Source organism: Cyprinodon variegatus, unplaced genomic scaffold (assembly GCF_000732505.1).
Source record: "Cyprinodon variegatus isolate N-32 unplaced genomic scaffold, C_variegatus-1.0 Scaffold374, whole genome shotgun sequence".
NCBI classification, from domain to species: Eukaryota; Metazoa; Chordata; class Actinopteri; order Cyprinodontiformes; family Cyprinodontidae; genus Cyprinodon; species Cyprinodon variegatus.
In genome coordinates this window covers 374,756-394,418 of record NW_015150827.1, presented here as the reverse complement: position 1 = coordinate 394,418, position 19,663 = coordinate 374,756, and the positions used below count along the sequence as shown (strand labels likewise).

General features: G+C 36.6%; 3 protein-coding genes across 10 annotated transcripts in view; 2 read left to right on the top strand and 1 right to left on the bottom strand.

The window, feature by feature from the left end:
- LOC107092317 (myomegalin-like) overlaps positions 1 to 4,002 on the top strand; it is a 53,787-nt gene extending 49,785 nt beyond the window's left edge. For 7 of the 8 annotated variants that reach the window (XM_015386710.1, XM_015386709.1, XM_015386707.1 and 4 more), the window contains one exon: positions 1,964 to 4,002. In XM_015386710.1, the coding sequence (XP_015242196.1) occupies positions 1,964 to 2,103 (140 nt within the window). In that variant the 3' untranslated portion in view covers positions 2,104 to 4,002. The remainder of the gene's footprint in view (positions 1 to 1,963) is intronic. The other variant, XM_015386708.1, reaches the window with a different exon arrangement.
- Positions 4,003 to 7,097: 3,095 nt separating this feature from the next.
- Positions 7,098 to 8,872, top strand: lyrm5 (LYR motif containing 5). The gene is made up of 3 exons (XM_015386682.1): positions 7,098 to 7,178; positions 7,276 to 7,349; positions 7,908 to 8,872. The coding sequence occupies exons 2-3, from the start codon at positions 7,305 to 7,307 to the stop codon at positions 8,118 to 8,120; spliced, it is 258 nt and encodes an 85-aa protein (XP_015242168.1). The 5' UTR covers positions 7,098 to 7,178; positions 7,276 to 7,304; the 3' UTR covers positions 8,121 to 8,872.
- An 864-nt stretch (positions 8,873 to 9,736) lies between these two features.
- casc1 (cancer susceptibility candidate 1) lies at positions 9,737 to 19,358 on the bottom strand. The gene is made up of 15 exons (XM_015386680.1): positions 19,327 to 19,358; positions 18,731 to 18,785; positions 17,591 to 17,685; positions 17,008 to 17,112; positions 15,831 to 15,968; positions 15,057 to 15,191; positions 14,866 to 14,969; positions 14,586 to 14,781; positions 14,384 to 14,507; positions 13,884 to 14,038; positions 13,655 to 13,796; positions 13,185 to 13,399; positions 11,598 to 11,756; positions 11,150 to 11,263; positions 9,737 to 10,314 (listed from the first exon to the last, which is right to left on the bottom strand). The coding sequence occupies exons 1-15, from the start codon at positions 19,327 to 19,329 to the stop codon at positions 10,039 to 10,041; spliced, it is 2,016 nt and encodes a 671-aa protein (XP_015242166.1). The 5' UTR covers positions 19,330 to 19,358; the 3' UTR covers positions 9,737 to 10,038.
- Between the last annotated feature and the right edge of the window lie 305 nt (positions 19,359 to 19,663).

Here is a 19,663-nt window from a genome sequence, read left to right as displayed (position 1 = left end):
ATGTTCTAACCTTGTTTTTGACTTAAAAGTCACTGTACAACATACAAATAATGTTCTTAAAAAACAAAAACAAGAAGTTTTATTTATTCTTTTGCCGAACAGGGTCAGGACATGTTGGACTGCTTTAGCAAGTTAGGCTTTAACTGTTATTCTTGTTTCCCTCCAGAGCCTTATTTATTTATTTATAACTAATATATTTAAAAATATATATATACCTTTGACAGGGAAGGTTACACTGGCATCTCAGCTGCAACTATTATTTTCTGTTTTTATTGCTGCCTGGATGTTTGTTCATTTAAACTCATTTTCTTGGACTAACCAGGCTTTAAAGCTCAGATTCAGAATAGATTATGAGCCTATTAATCTCAAATTCCCATTGGATTTAACTTTGGGGGAAAAAAAGTTTCTAATTTCTTTACCTGAAGAGAAGTTATAAAATGTTTGTTTCTGCAGCCACCAGCAGCAGTGTAACAGTTCCCCAAGCATGATGCTGCCACAGCTATACCTAACAGTTTGTAAACTAAAGCCTCACCCTTTTCCTGATACATCCTGTGATCAGGAATTTATACTCATTAATGAATATCTCTGTTAGGGCTGCAACTAACGATTATTTTGCAAATCGATTCATCTGTCAATAATTTTTTTAGAGAAATCGATTAATAATCAGATAGCAAAACGTTCCTTTAACAAGATTTTTTACAAATCAAACCAGGTGATAATAAAACTTTTCAACTTGAGGAGTTCTGGATGGAGAATAGTGACAGACGAAGTTTTTTTAACCTAAATGTGAAACTTCAACTTTTTTTTTATTTATTTTTTTACAATTTTGGTATAATTACTGCTGTACAAGTCTAGCTCTGTCAGTTAAAGTCATGTTTTAGAGCCTCTCTACTCCAGTTAGTGATTAATCGAGTACTAAAGTAGTTGACAATTTTTTCAGTAATTGATTAATCACGATTAATCCAATTAATTGTTTCAGCTATTATCTCTATTTCTCTTGCTTTAACTCTAAAAAGTTTTTATCACAAAACTTTGGCTTTAACAAGCTTCAGCTTCAATCGCAACGTGTCAATGTTGAAACATGAGCTAATTTCTTAGCGTATTCAATCTCACTCCAGGATGATAAATAAGGAGCCTGGACCCAAAAGACCCTTTTAGTCCCTCTTTAATGTTAACTTGTAAGTATTTTGTTGCTGTGTTACAGCTGCCAGCATTAGGGAACCAATTAATGAATTACTTGGATCAAGACCTTTAAATGCATCTCACTTTTTATCACAGCCATGGATAAACTTTTATTTCACCTCTATTTACTAGTTTAAATGTCCATTACTTAGTTGAAATGTTAAATTTTAAATCATTAAGTTGTTTAATTAACCTGTCGGTTATGGAGCCAATGAAGGGATCTGAATCCAGACTCTTCCTTATTTCTAATTGGATTATTATTTACAAAAAAATATATATCCTGGCAAATAAATAAATAAAAAATCCAGTCTTTAGGGTTAAAACTCCCACATGAAATGTAATTATATCCTTGATACATTTTGTCTTCTGAATTTCTCAGATAAACCCACAGTTTTTATCTGCTGTTCTTCATGTTAATTTTACAGAGGAATCAATAAGAAGCTGCCATTGTGGAAAGAAAACATGGTTAAAGCATTCTTTGACATAAACTTTGTGTTTACCATATTTTGCTAAAATACTTCACATATGGTAGATATCGTCTGACACTTTAAGATAATATAGAAAATCAGTTGATAGAAAAAACAATGGTTGTAGAATATTGGCACTGTTAAAATGATTAGTGCTTAAAAAGAAAAAAGTAAAAAAAATTCATCCATGGAAAAAGTCTTCTCTTCAATTTAACTCTCAATTTTACCAAATCCGTCAAACCATCCCTTTTACATTAACCTGTTTCCAGACGCTTTTTACAAGCTCTAATTTTTTTTTTTCCTTTGCCGTTCAGCTGAGGACCTTAGAGGTGCTTCCAGAGCATGGCCTCCTGATCAAGGTTTCCTGAAGCGCAGCGGCTTCCCTGCAGTCGCAGGAGGAGAAGCTAATCAGCGTCTGGCAACCAGGAAGCGGAGCAGCGAGTGTCTGCTTTAGACGTTCAAAGCACCAAACCCAAGTGCTCCCATCTCTGACCTCTCTGCTTAAACCGTACCTCCTCTGCATCCTGCACACCAGCCTGCCCTTTTCAATTTAACCTATATCAGCTTTTCCCTCCAATTAACCCTTTCCTCTTTGGGACAATACAGTCACAGTATAAGCTGAACCTCCAGCCCCCCTTCCTCCTCTTCCCACCTCATTTGTTTTGTCTTTGAGTGAAACTGTCAGCAGTTTGCCTTGCTGTGTGTTAGACTGAGAGGCAATTTGAAAAGTGCTTCTGATGGTTTCAGGGATGTGCGTCCTGAAGACCAAAGTGTCTGAAGATGCCTTTAATCTCCGGCTGTGATTGTAACTGTTTCTAGTGGGTTTCAAAAGTATTTCAGGTACAGAGTCGTCTCCCATCTGAACCCACACAGAGCCGGACAGCCTGTAGACAAAGAGGGTTTGTGAATGTTTAAAGTGGATTTGAGAAGTATTCTTCACACAGGTGCATACACATATAGTCATCTATTTGTGTGTGATCAAATAGCGCACTCAAAGACAAATCAATTCCCCCTAAAGCTGCCACTAAAATGCAATTCTCTAACTTGTGGCAGTAAAGTTTTTTGCAGATGCAATGCAAAGAAAAGTGACTTAAGCAATCTCTCCCTAGACGAGGAATGTACTGTATTTGGGCTGTGTGCTTGCTGTTCTTGTGGAGAAAGCTAATAAATAGTAAGGCATTCAGTAGCTAAGTTGATTTGTTGTTGAGTGATGCTACAGCAAAGTCCTATGCCCCCATTTTTTTGTGTCTCAAAATTTGCAAAAACAGAAAAAAAAAACTCATAAACCAAGCAGAACTGGGAGTTGGGGTTACCAGAGGAAGCAGGCCGATCACACGTACTCTCTGCCCAGCGGGGTTAGTCGTACGAGCATGTGCAATAACGATGTTTCTTCAGTAATTATGCTGCACTGCATCATAGTTCACAGTTTTTGTCACAATTTGGACACAACCAGTGTCATGGCTGTATTTATTTATTTCGTGTTGATGCATGACAGGAATTGTGTACATGAAAATCTGGGCTTTGGAACATCATTGCTGATATTTGCCAAAGTTTGAGACTTAATCTTTTTCAATCTGAATTACCATGTCTACATGAATGAGAAAAAAACGGGTTTAACAGCATCATCATTACCAGGCTGTCTTGTTTTTTTCTTCCTATTTTTAAAGAGAAGACATCCCGTGTGTTTTGAAACTTTTTTTGGACCAACACTTCAGTGGGTTTTTCAGTCAAAGCTATTTGCTATCGTATCCGCTTGTCATTTGTAATATTTCCTAAAAAATAACAAATTCATACAAAAATTCAAACTTTGGCAGGCTGTCCATTGGCTCAATATTCTTTCAATTTTCATCTAAAAAAGCCCATATTCACTTTTCTTTTAGCTCATTATTTGCTGTACATGATGCCATTTTGTGCTGTTTATAGCTTTGTATACATTTTAGGGATATTTGTGTGAAAACATCCAACATTTGCTTTTTTTGCAAAGTTGAGTATATCTGGGTACTTGTGCAATAGCTTGTTTTGGTTTATTTTGATGTTAAACATCACTACGATGTGTGTGTGTGCATTAGCTACTCACCTCCTGCTGGGTACACTTCGTACACGGTGTGTATTAAAGAATGAAGCCACTTTAAATGTATTATTTGCAAAGGCTTACACCTGATAAGTAATAGCAGACTATGCCTTTATCTACATAGTGTAATACACTGATCAGCTATGATACAGCTCCTGTTAATGTTGCTTCGCTTGCCTTTAACCTTAGCCTGAGAGTTTGCTCTCAGAGGTAGAAATGGCCTTGACCAAGCATCTGCTTGATTTCTGTTAAAGTAGGTTTTGTTCACGCTCGATTTTTCAGGAAAAAAAGACAATAAAGACAAAAGAAAGTTGCCAAGTAACTCAAAGTTAAAGGGAAAGTTTTTGAAAAAAAAATTTTTTTGAAAATGTTTTCTGAAATGATTGTGAAACACAAAATTAACAGAGCACCTTGTTAGAGCGTAAACAAAGCCTTTTTTTTGTTGCTATTTGCTAATGAGAAGGGAACCAAACAGTGGATTATTGTTGGTATTGAATTGCATATGTATATATCGCTATCCGATCGGTGCAGGCTTATCTTGAGTTTGTGCTTCTTGAACTAGTTGGCCGATGCAGGACTCTGATGGATCCTGTGTCTGATCAGGTGTGTTCTGTCGATGAAAATGTTTTAACGATGATAAATTGTGAGAAAGAGTGAATAAAGCACTGAAAAATGTTGTGTGGTTTTCTCCTAAAATGTTAGCTTGATTTAATTTAGATCTGGAAATTGTTTCTTCTACATAGGTGGTAGCTGATAAGTAAGATTTCATTAAAGCAATGACTGTAGATGCAATAAAAAATGAACTGGTTCTCCAAAAGGTGAGCACTCCACACTTTCGTATCACCAGGACACCCAGAAAACAACATTCTTTGGTTTGGACGATGTTCCTGAATTTCAAAGTTAATCAGCGTTAGTAGGGTGTTTACAATGAAGTAGTGAAAGCACAAAGCTATTTAAAGGAGTCTTTGTTTTCCACAACATTTGAGACATGGTTATACTTCAGGTTGTGAGAGAGCACAAGACTTTAAGTAACGTCCTGTAACTTACTTAAAGTGAGTTACAGGAAGGCCAAATGGAGAACAGAAAGGTTTATCCAACTAGCTCTTTTGAACCAGGACTGGATTTAGGATTAGCTGCAGCAGGATTAGGGGCCCTACCCATAAAAGTTTCTTTTACACAGGAAAATGCATCCATCCATCCATTTACTGACACGCGCACCCCCCAAGTGGGGTCACAGGGGTGCTCCAGCTGTCTACAGGCGAGAGGCAGGGTACACCCTGGACAGGTCGCCAGTCCATCACAGGGCAACAGAGAGACAAACAACCATCCACAAACACACTCTCACCTAAGGAGAATTTAGAGAAGCCAATAAACCTAACAGTCATGTGTTTAGACTGTGAGAGGAAGCTGGAGAATCCACGCATGCTCAGGGAGAACATACAAACTCCATGCAGAAAGACCCCGGGCTGGGAATTGAACCCAGAACCTACTTGCTGCAAGGCAGCAGTGCCATCCACTGCGACTTAGCAGCCCCCACAGGAAAATTAAAACTGATCAAATGCTTATGTCTAGTCCACATGATATATATTCAGAAAATAAATATATATATATCAAATTATTGACAGATGAATATTTAGAAACTTTTTCAAATTCAACACTTTCATGTAATGCATCGTTTATAGATATAGTTTCATTGATACAAAAATGGATCCCAAAATGCAATATAGATGGTGTCCAAATGTCCGCTCTAATCACTACGTAGTGCACTAATAGGGCACTATATAGTGATTACACCATTTTAGATGAGTTTCCAAACATCTAGTGGATAAAAAAGTAGTGGACTCGAAATTCCCACAATGCACCTTGAAAAGTAAGGATCATCCGAGCAGATATACCGTATAAGGGAATGCTTTGCGTTGAGAGCTCTCCTCGCAAAGCATTATGGGATTTGGTGTCACGGCATATTAACATGGGCTTAACCACATACATATGTTATACATCTTTAAAATGCAATATTTGCTAAGCAAGTTGTTAAAAAACAGTCTTGGAAGAGGAACTAAAGGCTCCCTAGTCTTTGATAAAGACTGTCTCTGTATCTGAGGTGTTGGCTTTAGTGGAACATCCTTAATTAGAAAAATCTCACAACCTTTTTGAAATAATTGAGAGAAGCTAAGTATCAATGGTTTCTCAGAAACACAAGCAGAGGCTGAATTTTTATTTAATCTAATCCTAACCAGGCTGATCTCTTATGTGCCACGCTACAGCCGGTTTTCAATAGCATAATTGTTTTGTTTTTTTTGTTTTTCTGTTGTTCTTTGTAGATTATTATTCTTAAAGAGAAATCAAAATAGTTGTATAGAAGTTTCTAATATTTTATTTAACTTGTGAGACTGTCACCTTATGTAATCAGTGGTCATTAGTTAAGCCATGTGTTTAAAATAGATCAACGTATCTGCCTATGTTTAGAAGAGAGTTAAAGAATGATTTTACAGAAATAAAGCTAGAAGATGTAGTCTAATGTGGTGTAGCTGTAGGATGTTAAAAAGGATGGAAATCTGAAATCCATCATTTTTTTTTTTACCTAAAAAAAAAAAATGTTTCAATGGGAAAAAACCAGAGTAGGTATTCGATAAAATCAATAAACGAAAAAATGAATTCTAAATGCATGCATTTAAAATAGATACATTAGGATATTTTTTTTTGTCATGATGATAATTTTAATTTACCTTCTATAGGATAAATTAGAATTAGTTGTGTTTAAAAACTAAAAAATATTTAGTTGTGAGAATATTTACTTTCTCAGTCTTGCTTCCTTTATTTCTATGGGGGAGTTGGCAACTTTAAAACAGAAGGTTACTGTGAGATTTTTAGAAATATCAATCCCACTTCTTGAACTTGTGTCCTAAAAACCTTATTTTTAATTCTGTGTATTTTTTTAAGAATACTATTGATGCATTATGGTTGATGTGACATGCTGTCACAGCCATACTGTTCCTTAAGAAAGACTGCAAAAAAGTAATGAAGAGGTTTTTCTTTTGCACTTCATCCTTGTTTATCTTTTAATTATTCACTATTATGTTATTCTTATACATATTTCTAAGGTCCACATTTGTGTCATAATTTTTTCTATAACCTTTTTGCTGCTGTAAACACCAGTTTCCCCATTGTGGGACAATAAAGGATTTTCTATTCTATTATATTCACTTATATAACGATAGCACCACAAAATATCATATAGCAGCGCGGGCTGGCAGCGAAATAAAACTTTTCACTTAGAAAAATAAAAAAAGGAAACTCAATCGAACACTTAATTACGGCAGTTTGTGCGCATGCGCGTTCTTATGTTTATATTTGCGACAGTACGGGACGTCACACGGCAGAGTGTGTAACGTGAACTGAGGACAAGGTGGAAACGGAGAAAAGAAGATCTTCTCTCAGCTGCTTGTTCACATTTTCCTGTCAGTATAAATCCGCTTAGTTAGCGATGCATCGAAGCTTAAAATATCTGATATCTGTTTGTCTTCACACCTCCATTTTTTCTTTCCTTTTTTCCAGAAAGGCGGGCGGCTTCTTTGGTTTGTGACATGGCAAACCCTTTAAAGGGTGAAGTTATTAGACTGTACAAAACTGTGAGTTCTGATCACTGCTTCCTTACTGCTGATGGCAGGCATAGATTAAAAACGGGTAAAATGACGATGAAGCACGTTTATACTTTTGAATATATGGATGCTTTACTTTCCTAAAGCTTTTGAAATAATAATTTATGGGGTTGAGATATAAACTTGCCCTTCCTTTGACTTTAAACCACAATATAATGTGATATGGGGAAAAAAACAGTAAAAAAAAATGGTTCCAGACATATCTGACTGTGATGTCTGTTTATTTATATATATATATATATATATATATATATATATATATTGTTTCTATATGTGAAAATGTTTCCATTATTCTCTTCCTATTTGCATTTTATTTTGTTCATGTTTGACCATTTCAGCAGTTACTTTAGCACAGTAGTAAGGACTCCAGCTGTCATATTGCTTCGTTATTTGCCCCGTTTTTACTATAGAAATAAACCACTGCTTCTTCCAGCGTGGTGTGTCATTCCCGCAATTCACAGAACCTAACTTCAGTTTAATAAAAAATATTTAACTCTGTGAACTGAAAATTTTTTTCTAATCCTCCAGCTGCTGTATCTTGGCCGTGAGTACCCAAAGGGAGCGGCGTATTTCAGAGAACGCCTAAAGTCCGCTTTTATGAAGAACAAAGACGAGACCGACCCTGAGAAAATCAAACAGCTGGTTGCCAGGGGAGACCACGTCATCAAAGAGCTGGAGGCCCTTTATTTCCTCCGAAAATATCGGGCCATGAAGAAGCGTTACTACGAGCCCGAGAATTAAGGATGAACATTATTTTTCTAAAAAGGGACGCGTGAAGGCAAGGAGTAGAGACTTCAGTGTAATTAATGTTCCCTTCAAACCCTTTTGGTAAGATCCCCTAGCTTTCAGAAAACAGGGGTGTCAAACTAGTTCCAGAAAGGACCGTGTGGCTGCAGGTTTCTTTCCAACCAAGCAATAGCACACTAGACTCCATTCATCTCATCAAGTCATCATGTTAAGACTGGACACACTCAGTCTGATGTGCTATTGCTCGGTTGGAAAGAAAACCATTCTTCTTTGCTAAAGATGTACTTTTAAACAAAAATTTCCCAAATGCATTTTTGGATTGGTTAAAACCCCACAGCATGATGCTGCCACCACAGTTCCTTACCCATCACAGCATTCTTTTTTACTGAATGTTCTTGACATATTCTGTTAATGAGGCCCAATAGCCATCTTTATCCAGGCTGGCCCTAAAACTTTTATTCAAAGCCATTCAGGTGGTGCAGTAGCACCTAGACTCCTCTTAAATTTAGTGTTTTGGTGCAAATCATATTTTTTTTAGAGATTTCACGTCATATTCTTGTTTTATTCAGATTGTAATCCTTAAGATTCAAAGGGCTGTGTGCTTTCTGTTATCATCTGATTGTTACTCTAGAATGACTGAGTTTTGTATAATGAAGTGGAGGTATAATCCTTATTAATACATGTTTAGAGCAAATGTCAAGTTACTGCTGGAGCCTCTGTACTATACTATATCAATGCACTGTTCACAGAAAATAAATGTTTTTTTTAATAAGCTGTGTCATGTGTCCACATTGCTTTGCAGCAATTTTGCTCCCAAAGTGCAGGTTAGAATTGTGGTTCCTAAAGCTTCTAAAAGTATAATGGTTGGCAGATCAGGCTCCTCATCTTTGGAAGCAACTTGCAGCGTTAGTCCATGAGGCAGGCACTTCCTGCTTTCAGGCTAGGATAACAGGTTTTTTTTAGCAGACTGGTACTGCTATTAGCCAAGCCAATAGCAGTAGAAAAACAGAGATGGATCAGCCACTAACTTTATGCCTTGTTAAAGGGAAAGTTTTTGGCCCATTCTCAGCATAATTACCTCTTTACCTCACTGAAATGTTGGATTATCTACAGTTACTTCAAAGGTTAACCTTTTTTCATGTCTTTCTCTTTGTTCTAATTACATCACCGTCCTGTGGGTGGATATTGATTGTGCTGCTACCAGTGATTCCAAATTCTTCAAAAAAAAACAATCCACCTGTTTCTGTCACTTTTTAAATCTCTTTCTCTCTCCTATCATTGCAGACAGTCTCAACAGTGACAAAAAGCTTTCAGCTTATATGGGAACCACTTACAGGACCAACAAGTCCCTTTTTATATGTGCAGACAATGAATTCAAAATTAAAAGCAAATATTTAATGAACAAAATGTACCTTTTAATCTGTGGCAGTCCTTATCACAGCCCTGTTAGTTCAACAATCAACACATACACAGTACATTCATATATCATAGAACAAATCAATTAAACTTAAAAAATAAAAATAAAAAACTTAAAAATAAAACATTAAATTGGAGAAGCTACAGGACAAAAGCTTTGTGCTGGTGCATAGTTAAACACATCAACACTCCTGCTCAGAGGATGGTAAAGTTCTAACAATCTGAAACCAGCTTAAAGGCAACAACAGAAAGAACAGAGAGGATTCATCAAAGTTCTCCATCAGGATTAGCAGTTTTCCTGTCAAAACAACTCTGAAAAGACTGACTAAAGTATTCATATTTAGATTTTTCACCACTGCAGCGGAAATTTGTTTCCAAGGGTCTTTTAGAAACTTAAATACCTCTTAAGGAAATCCTGTAAAACCAACTATGCCTATTTGATGGATAGAGCCAACTTCTGTTTAAATGAATCTCTGTAAAGGTTTGTTGGCAGAATCTATGAAAAAACCAGGGGTCTGGTGGCACACAGCAGGTTCTGTACAGTATCAACAAAACAATAATTGGAATGTCTGGTCATATCTATTCCATCAGGGCTCATATTATCCTCTAGCATGTGGATGAAGGTGTTGTGGACCAGGCTGCCAGGAACATGGTCTGGAGAAAAAGCTTCACTGTTCTCTGTAATCTTTAGTTTCTGACTCTTCTCTGCACCCACGAGGTATACGCCCCACAACACTTCAGGTACAGGGGAGGGGTCATGGTGCTCACACACCTGGGATGGATGGAAAGAGGAATGAAAACAACAGAGAGATGAAGACGAGCTGCTTTGGGCTATTAGCTCTATCTTTAATCTTTGCCATGGCCACAGCTTTGCCGAAGTTTTGCAGAAGTATTCATGAAAGCTAAGAGGTTCAACATGTTTCTGGTACATTTTATGTAACATACCAATGCAAACTACTGCTAAACTGTGAATTAGGAGCAAATAAATGCAAACTTTTCAACCTTTATGAAAAAGTGAAATTCAAAAAAATTAAGATTTGCATATCTTTGTAGCCCCACAAATACCTTTGGATTAATTCTTTACCACCAATAGAAATGTTCAAGTTTGGCAAAAAATTACAATTGACGCTGAACTTTGATTGGGTCATTCTATCACCTGAATGTTTTTGCCTGGAGACGCCATGACAACGGATGGATCTCTCCCTTTGACCACCGTTTAAACTTTCAACGTCAGTCTCAACTCTTTCAGACACTTTTTATTTTTATCCAGGTCTACCCTTTTTTTTTTTACTTTTTCTTCTCATCAACTTTAGCCGTCTTCCCTCTCCTTGCTGAAGAAAAGCACCCCTACAGTGAGGTGTTGCCACAACATCCCATGCTTTATCCTTTGTCAGGATACTGAAGCTCAGGATAGTTTAATTCCATAACTGTTCTTTAAAAACTCTGCAACTTTATTCCAGACCTTAGCAAAGCTGAAGTCGATAAAGCAAACCAGACATGTTGCTGCCGATTTATTGCAGACTGGTTGTCATACATCAACATGCCTCAAAGAAATAGTTTGTGTTTTGTTCACAGTAAAATGAAGTTTGCAGCAAAATCCAAAATACCTGAAGAACGAGATGCTCCTCTCCACATTTGGCATTCCACTTGCTCCATGAGAAAGCACAAGCAGATGCAAAGAGGGCCATCTGTTTATAAACAACTTGTTCTGTAAGCGATTCCTGGAAACAAGATAAACATTTTCTGATGCCAAGGTGATCAAAATGTAATTTTCATATTGACACTACTATCATCAAATGTAGCAGCACTGATTTAATGTTGGTCCCTTTCAAAGCATAGGTTGGATCTAGTGATCTACTCCTATTCTAACAGTTGTCTGCTGGACTGATTTTTATCCAAGGTTGTTAGGCACATTTAACCATAGAAAACATGGCAAAATAGAGAACATCTTCTGTTCAAAAAGTCAACCACCCCTAACGCATACAGCATAAAAATCCCTGAACTCTGATTTTGTTTGCAAAATTTGCTAAAATGAAAGGAGTAAAGTATGCAGACCTTCCTGCAGAAGCTGACATATTTGTGCGTGTGCTCGTTCACGAAGATGTTGACTCCCGCCTTGAGCATGGCTTTCTGCAGCGCATGTCCGCTCATCCACTTCCCCATGAGGTGAGAGAGGCCTCTTTGCTGCTCCAGCTGTAGCATGCACTGATCATTCTGCTCATTGAATTGAAACAAACAAACTGTGAACACCAAGCATCTACTTACGACATCTGGTTTAAAACAAGAACATGTTCCAACTGTTAAATGTGTATTGGAAAATAACTATATGGCACAAGGCAGATGACCTCTTGGAGAAAATATTAATATCTGTTGGTTTATTTGCAAATCAAATGTAAATCCATGCTGTTTTTTTTAATAAAGTTTGCTATCGAAAAAAATCTGTGAGCACTAAAGAAGCATCTGGAACAGAAAATCTGTAGAAATGTACTTTAAATTAAGTGTTTTGGTCCCTTAACTTTAATATCCCTTGGAAAATCCCTCTTTTAGATCTTTTCAGACATAAAGTCAGTGAGCATATTTTAGCAGATTGTTTTTGGTTTACTCATAATGACCTTATTTATTATCACCTTTTAACAAACTCAACAAATGCAAAGTTTAAAATGTAATAATGTAAAATGCAAATGTTGTTTGTATTAATTTTAATTGGAAAGGATTTTTTCTATTTTCAGTCGTTTCGGAGTTTTACTATCACATGTCAAATGAAAAAGATACATTTTAAAATTTCAAGATAGTGAGAAATTACAAATATAGGCCATATCATAATTTCCTCTTTTGAGGTTACAATGTTTTTGTTAAAAAAATAGCTTTAATTATTTTTCTGCGGTATTCAAATGTTTATTTTTATGTTGTTGGATATATAACATGTGCTTCAAAGATTATAATGGGTGTTAAATTGCATTTGCATTTTTTTATTTTGTGTTTTTGCAATAAGTGGGCATGTTGTGGGTGATCTAGAAAGATTTCAACATAAGACCAAGATAGAGAGAGCACTTTAGTTCCACCCTATTGAAATGATCAGATTGATGTGCTGCAGGTATTACAGAGCAGCCGTAAAAGAGAGATGAGGTTCTAGGCAATAGAAATGGAGGAAATGATGACAAATATCTTAAAATAAAAACATTTGATAATACTGAATAATATCTGTAATACATTTCACATTATGATGCAACAAAGAAAAGCAGAAAAAATGAAATACAATTATGAAAATGAAAACATTTAAAGGTTAAACTGCATGTGTGCAGTGATATTCATCCATGATTTTTTTTTCTTTAAAGTGAGATAAGAACTAATAAAAAAAAAAAAATTGTCTTTTATTGTGCAAGACATGACTTCACTTACGGAGTGTGCAACTGAAGAAGCTCAAGCTTCATCCTTATTGCATTTTTTACCGCTTAACTGAATAACTTCTGTTTATTTATTTTAGTCTTTAGTCTCCAAAAAACACTTAACAATAAAAGTTTGAATTCAGCTATTTTTTTAAATAAAAAAAAAAATCGAATTTTTTGCCTTAAATTGAGTAATTCTGATTCAAATTTCTGCAAAAGATACATCAGATTCCTCTTGTAAGGACAGCTCTCTTACCTTGATAGTAATGGTGATGTCAAAGATGGCTCCCTTGATGGTAAAAAGAACAGAATCTTGGCCCAGCGGTCGCAGCTCCCAGCCCTGAAAGGGGAGGTTGGCGTAGGTCTTCTGCATCAACGCAAAGGTCTGAAATGTCTCCATCTTGAAGGAGATCTTGGCTTCAGCCTTCTCGTAGGATACGTCCGTGATCCCATCCCATCTCCACTGCTTATCTGGGTGTGTAAAGATCAAATCAACAATGCTATAAACATATTCCTTCCCATGGATTGTGTTGCATGATAATCGGAATGTTGTCAGGATTTTATAACACAAACCAACACAACGAAAAGCAAGTGTGAAGGGGAGGGATTTCTAATTTATTTTATAAAAATGTTAAAGGACCATGAAAACAATCCTTCAACCATATCCAATCTAGTAATATATATATTAGTGTGTAAAATAACCCGTGTGATTTCTGCTGTCGGTACCTCCAGCATCCCAACGAGCCACAAGTGGAGGTTCCACGTTTGTAATCCAGTCAGGAAGGGTAACAGACACCCCAACTGGAGGGCAGGCCTCATTGCTGGGCTTCCCAGTTGGGTACGGGAACACTCTCAGCCCATCCTCAAGCTGGAAGAAAAAAACATAAATCTTAAAGGATCTGCTCAACCTGAGCTATGAGAACAGCTTACGGCAGTTTAAGGTCGATGTAATCACCTGCAGTATTGTATATCCTTTTCTTCTGATAGGCCGAGGTGGGAGGTGGAAGAGATCACAGTAGAAAACCCCACCCACGGATGTGTACTGCATCACATCTACAACCTGGGCTCCACTTCTTATTACCTTAGGCTGAGGAACAGTTGGATCCTTAGCTGGAGACACAGAAGGTCATTTTACATTAGTTCTAGGTGGAAAACTGTGTATAAAAAGGGAACATTTTACACATAAAACTCTTGTTTAACTTTCCACAGTATCTGAAAGGTTTGTTCTGCTCTTCAAAAGTGAAGAAGCCCTTTGGATATCAGTAGAAATCCCTTCAAGGATCCAAATTTTAAAATGAAAATAAATAGAAAATTATCACTTAAAACAAAGCAGTAAAGGTTAATCAAAGATGTCCCAGAGATTTCAGGAGCACCCCTGGAGAAGGTATCAACTTTCAAAAAGAGAATGAAAAGAGATCTAGTCTAAAAATTCTACATCAGGTTTTTCATGTTTACTTGGAGAATCAGAAAAATCCGAGCTGGACATCTGACTGTTGCAAGCTTCCATCTGTCTAGATATCTTGCTCCTGCCTCTCTTTGAACTTGCGCTACTTTTTCTGGATGGGGGACGGGATGAAGCCTGTAATGTTAAAGTATCGTTAGAACTGTAATCTTAGAAAGTAATGTTAGAACTTAAAACTGATTTATTTGATCAAACCTGTTTTTGGTCTAACTCCTCGATGGGCAGCTCCTTCTCTTCCTCTACCTGCTTCTGTGCCTGATGTCTGATCCTGACCAGAATTGACAGGTGGTCATAGTGGGTGTGGAGCATCCGTACGGCCACGGCGCTCCAAACCAGCTGCATGGGAAGCGTAAAGCTCAGGCCAGCTTCCTCAAAACGATGCTCATTCAAGCTGAAAACAGACAATCCAAAGCAGTGAGTTTGTCGGCGGGAAGAAAATGAAAAGGTTTGTATATTCTCAACTTTAGACACTAACTTTAGGTCTTTAAAAAGGTTGGCCCAGAGACACAGCGTCAGCCTCTCATGTTTGTATTCGTGCTGCAGGTTTGTTGCATCAGGATCCATTTTTTCACATGTTCCCTGTGAACAAGAAAACATTAAAGGCTGAACAGGTTTCTTCATCCTGGGATCTTCACTGTTTAACATGAATGAAGCAGCGGTTTGTACCTTTAGGATCTTCTCAGCTATGAAAAGGTGCTTAGAATGGAAAAGCTCCTGCATTTCCATCAGAGCCTCCTGGTACTTCAGAACCTCTTTTGGATCTTTTGCCTCTTGTAGAAGCTCGTGCAAATCTTCAGCCAGCTACAAATAGGACCCCAGTTAATACAACGTCTAGCAACAGGATTCTCAATTCCTAAACGTTGTTTTTACATTTTGACATATTAAATACACAAATTGATAAATTTTATTGAGATTAGCTCTATTCATCATTTTAGTATCCTACTATGGGATTTGATGAGTAGCGTTTCTGGGTAAACACTGAGTAGAACTACCTTTTTCTGCTGTCTGTCTAACAGCTATCCAGACCATCATTTTAGCTCATTTTGCTTTGCAGAATACCTCAAACTGAGTAAAATTTGACAAAGTTGGTTCGTAAATATCACTCTGAGTCTGATTTGGGTATGTGCATTGACCAAATATGCTTTGAATTAAATTATTCTTCTGTAGAACTGGCTGCATATTTATGGTCAGGTATTTTTCCCTAAGATTGTCCATATATTTTTTCCCTTCAAATTGCTGATAAAAAACATCCCCACAGCATGATGCTGCCACCACCATCTTTAAAAGCTCTTTACACTTTATACAATTTTTATGAACCACGTTTAATGTTTCCTTCCCCTTCACATGTATGAGCTATGCTGGTTATTGTGGTTGTTATGTCATAAATTGTGATAAAAAACAAACATTTATTTTATAACGTATGTATGTACAAATACACACTCGTATGGCTGTGGTGGATTGGTCAAACTGCTCTGCAACGTTGGACTCCAGGTCGTCTCTCCACAAGCTGATGAAAGTATTGACGGCCCGCTGGTCTTTTGGGTCTGGGTAACCATCACAACGCATATATCTTTCCCACTGAACACAGAAAGTGGACATGCTCTAGATGATCAAGAACGACCAATGAATAATTCAATTTGCCATCCCTATATATATATATATATATATATATATATATATATATATATATATATATATATATATATATATATACGCATAAATAAAAGGAACCTTTGTGTTGATTCTGTCAGACATGACAAAGAAAATGTCAAACCTCAAATTGTGTGTTTTTAATATTTGGATAATTAAAGGTATAGTGGAGCATTTTCACGAATTTTTGAAAAGACCCGCCCTCTCCACTTTAAAAACAAAAATGCACATGCACACGAGCAAGAGCATGCACAAGCCCATTTCTCCTCGTGTGCGCTCTGTTTAAAAGTTGCTGTTCACATAGTTCATACAAGCTTACTGTGCCCAAACGTACGTCCAAACCCCTAACTCCTTCGATCAGTACATAGAGCAGGGACTATACAGTGAACTTTATGGTGAACTCAGTTAACTTACCGTTCGGACAGATGATCACTGCTTTTTGCTCGCTGTTAGAGACGTAAAACCTCCTCCACCGTATGGTGCCTGCGCCATCTTCGTTATTAGTCAACATTGTCGGGTAGCGAAAGCCTATGGTGACAGCGGGCTGCTGTCACAGCAAATCCCATAATGCCTTGCGAGGAGAGCTTTCCGAGTAAAGCATTCTGGGATTTATATCTGTTTCTTCTGAGGTCTGTCTTTTCTTCTCATACACTTTGTAGACATTTTTTTTTCTTACGACCCTCAGCCATTTTCAAAGAACCGTGGTAAGAAAGGAGAGCTTCAATGACTGTTGGAAACCGTAGCTCACCACACATCTGCACCTGAAAGTGTGCATGTGCACGAAAAGATAGCTAACCAAAGTAGCCCGTAGGACGCCCTTACGTAAGCATATCACCAGAATGATTGACAGTTTGGAGGACAACTTATTTTGATGATCCAATCACTAAAAGATTGTCCTCTATACCTTTAAATAAAAATAAAAAAAGAATCACGGCAAACACTAGCAGAAATATAAAGAATTCCCTACCGCAGCCTTTTCTGCAGCAGCAGTCTTCCATTTGGTTATTGCCGAGGAATTTTTCTCAAGTAAAGTGTTCAGTTTAAGCAGTTCCTCCTCTCTTTTCTCCAAAACCTAACAGCAAAAATACCAGAATAGAGAAAATGCAGAAAACAAAAGATATGCTTGTCCAAAACAGGAAATAATAAAAGCTTTTATGGCCCGAATTGTTATTTAAAAATTATTTTCCCCCCTATACTTTTTCTTTCACTATTCAGTACATTTTTGTAAGAGAATTTGATAAGGAAATTAATTAATTGACCAATGGGAGTCTGAGTTCATGAAAGTGCTATGTTTGTGATAATCAAAATATTGAGGGTAATATAGCTGATGCTGATGTCCCCCCACCCCTCCCCTACAAAAGACTTCAATCAGAACTGTAAACACAGATCTCTTTAGAACCACCCTGCTTGTTTAAAAGAAGCCTTGTTCAAGCTTTTTCAGGCTTTATATTCATAATAATCACAAAATTAAACAGCTTGCATTTAGTTAGATAAAAAAAAAAAACATTTTTAGGGTTGTACTTCATCATGTATGTTTAAAAATATTGTACCTTTTCCTCTAACCACTGTATCTCCTGCTGCTTTCTCTCATTTTCCAGTCTCTCCTGTTCTTCTCTTTCAAGCTGCAGCTGCAGCCGGGCTGCTTCTGGAAGAAAAAAAAGAAAGGATCGCCTCACTGCTGGATGAAAGCTGATGCTTATATGCACTGTAGAAAATGTCAAATCACTTTGTTTTCCATTGAGTTTGACATTAAAAAAAAATCACCTTTTGCTTTGTCATGCAATTAGGATCAAAATTATAACTATTTTATAAATGATGGAATAATAAGCTCAGTTATTTTTTTTTATTCAATTTCAACTACACTAGGGCTGCTATACTGTTAAGCAAGCCAGAAGATACCAATTCACAATTAAATTACAAGTTCTACTTATTCCAGATTTGTGCATTAAATGAAGGGATAGGCCAAAAATACTGCTGCCCTATATGGAAAAAAATCTAAGAAGTCAGGTAAGATATAAAGAGACCTGTGGGCCTTCATTTGGTTCAGGTGTCTGAAGGAGACACATTTATCTGTTCAAGCAAATACAATATGAAAACCATGGGAATGTCCTGCAGTTATGTTGCTCATCTTGTCTTTGCATGGTCAAAATTTTATAATACAGATGGACATGATCTAAAAGATGAATCCAAAGGAACCTGAGAATTTATTAAAGCAAAGTGGAATGTTCCCAAATCATAACATTATGTCATGTTGGTTTTGTAGTTTTTTGACCCTCATTCAGAATCACATGGAGAACCAGTGGATTTTAACATTTTAATTACAAAAGCAACACGAGTTGGCCCAGCCATAGACATAATATATATATATGTCTATGGGCCCAGCCACCAGCAAAGATCCTCTCTGCAGCAGGAAGCTCACTCACACCAGAAAAACAGCAAAACCCCAGAGACACTAAGGCTAACACATTAACCAAACTACATGTCATTTGAGTTAAAGCTTTCATTTTTTTACTGAGGTCTGTAGAACAACTGCATCAGAGTTCAGTAAATTAGCATTTATCAGTAATTATCTCACTTCAACCGTATCTATAAGATGCAAGAAAATATAGTTATAGGTTGAGGTTCAAAATAAAATCCTAAGTGTGTCAACGTAGCACATGTTTAGGTAGACAGACAGACATAAAGGTTACCTTCCTCCTCTTTCTGCTTCTGCGATTTCAGAGTTTTTTTCTTCTTCTGGGCCTTCTGAAAAAACACTTGAAAATTTTAGTTTTCTTTTTTTTTATCTGAACTCCAGAATGGATAGAGATAGAAATGTTTAAAAGAAAACTATAATCAGTTAAATAGATAATCAGTGCTTATACAACTAAAAGGTGACAAAGAAAATGAGCTGAGTGCTTTTCGCACATACCTTTTTTTTCTTGGGGGGCTATAATTCATGGAAAAGAAAGATATGTGATAGACATGCAAGAAAGCAAAATCAAGGTTTGACATGAGAAACGAGAATATGTAGAAGACAACATTTAGATTAAAGATTTCTGTATTTAGAATACTGAAATAAGAAATATAACACACACAGTGATAGACAGTAAAGTATTAACTCCAGGTCATACTTTAGCTTGATAGACAGTTTGCATTCAATTTGGATTAAATTCAGTAAAGTGAAATATTTTAACAAATAAGAAATATTTTCTAACATTACGGCAACAAACTTAACGTTTTGAGACATGTCTTCAAAACAATAATCGAAATATAAATCGTTTTTGAGAAATTTGACTAAACTTACCATTTTGATTGTAAGAAAAAAAAATAGAGCCGTTGAATTTGGGTGTACTTGTAACCACGGCAACCACTGCGCATGCGTAGTCCTGATTTTTTTTTTTTTTTTTTTTTTTTCCAGTAAGGTTTGCTTGGATTATAGGAGAAGTCCATTTTTTTTTTTTTTTTTCTATACGCGGAAGTTATGTACAGGGGTTAATAGGCTTACAATGCGAACAGAAAATAATTTAAAAAGGAAAAAAAGAGATCTATTTTATTAATTATGAATGGAATTGTTCGTAAGCAAAAATCCAGCGAGACTTTTAGAAATATAAAGCTTGAACTTCACTTGGAACGATGCGTTA

Coding starts and splice junctions, on each gene's coding strand:
- lyrm5 (XM_015386682.1), top strand. CDS start 7,305: ATGGCAAACCCTTTAAAGGGTGAAGTTATTAGACTGTACAAAACT. Junction 7,350..7,907: donor TTATTAGACTGTACAAAACT/GTGAGTTCTGAT, acceptor CTAATCCTCCAG/CTGCTGTATCTTGGCCGTGA.
- casc1 (XM_015386680.1), bottom strand. Junction 15,192..15,830: donor AATCCACCACAGCCATACGA/GTGTGTATTTGT, acceptor TCCTATTTGTAG/CTGGCTGAAGATTTGCACGA. Junction 13,797..13,883: donor AAGGATATACAATACTGCAG/GTGATTACATCG, acceptor TTTTTCTTCCAG/CTTGAGGATGGGCTGAGAGT.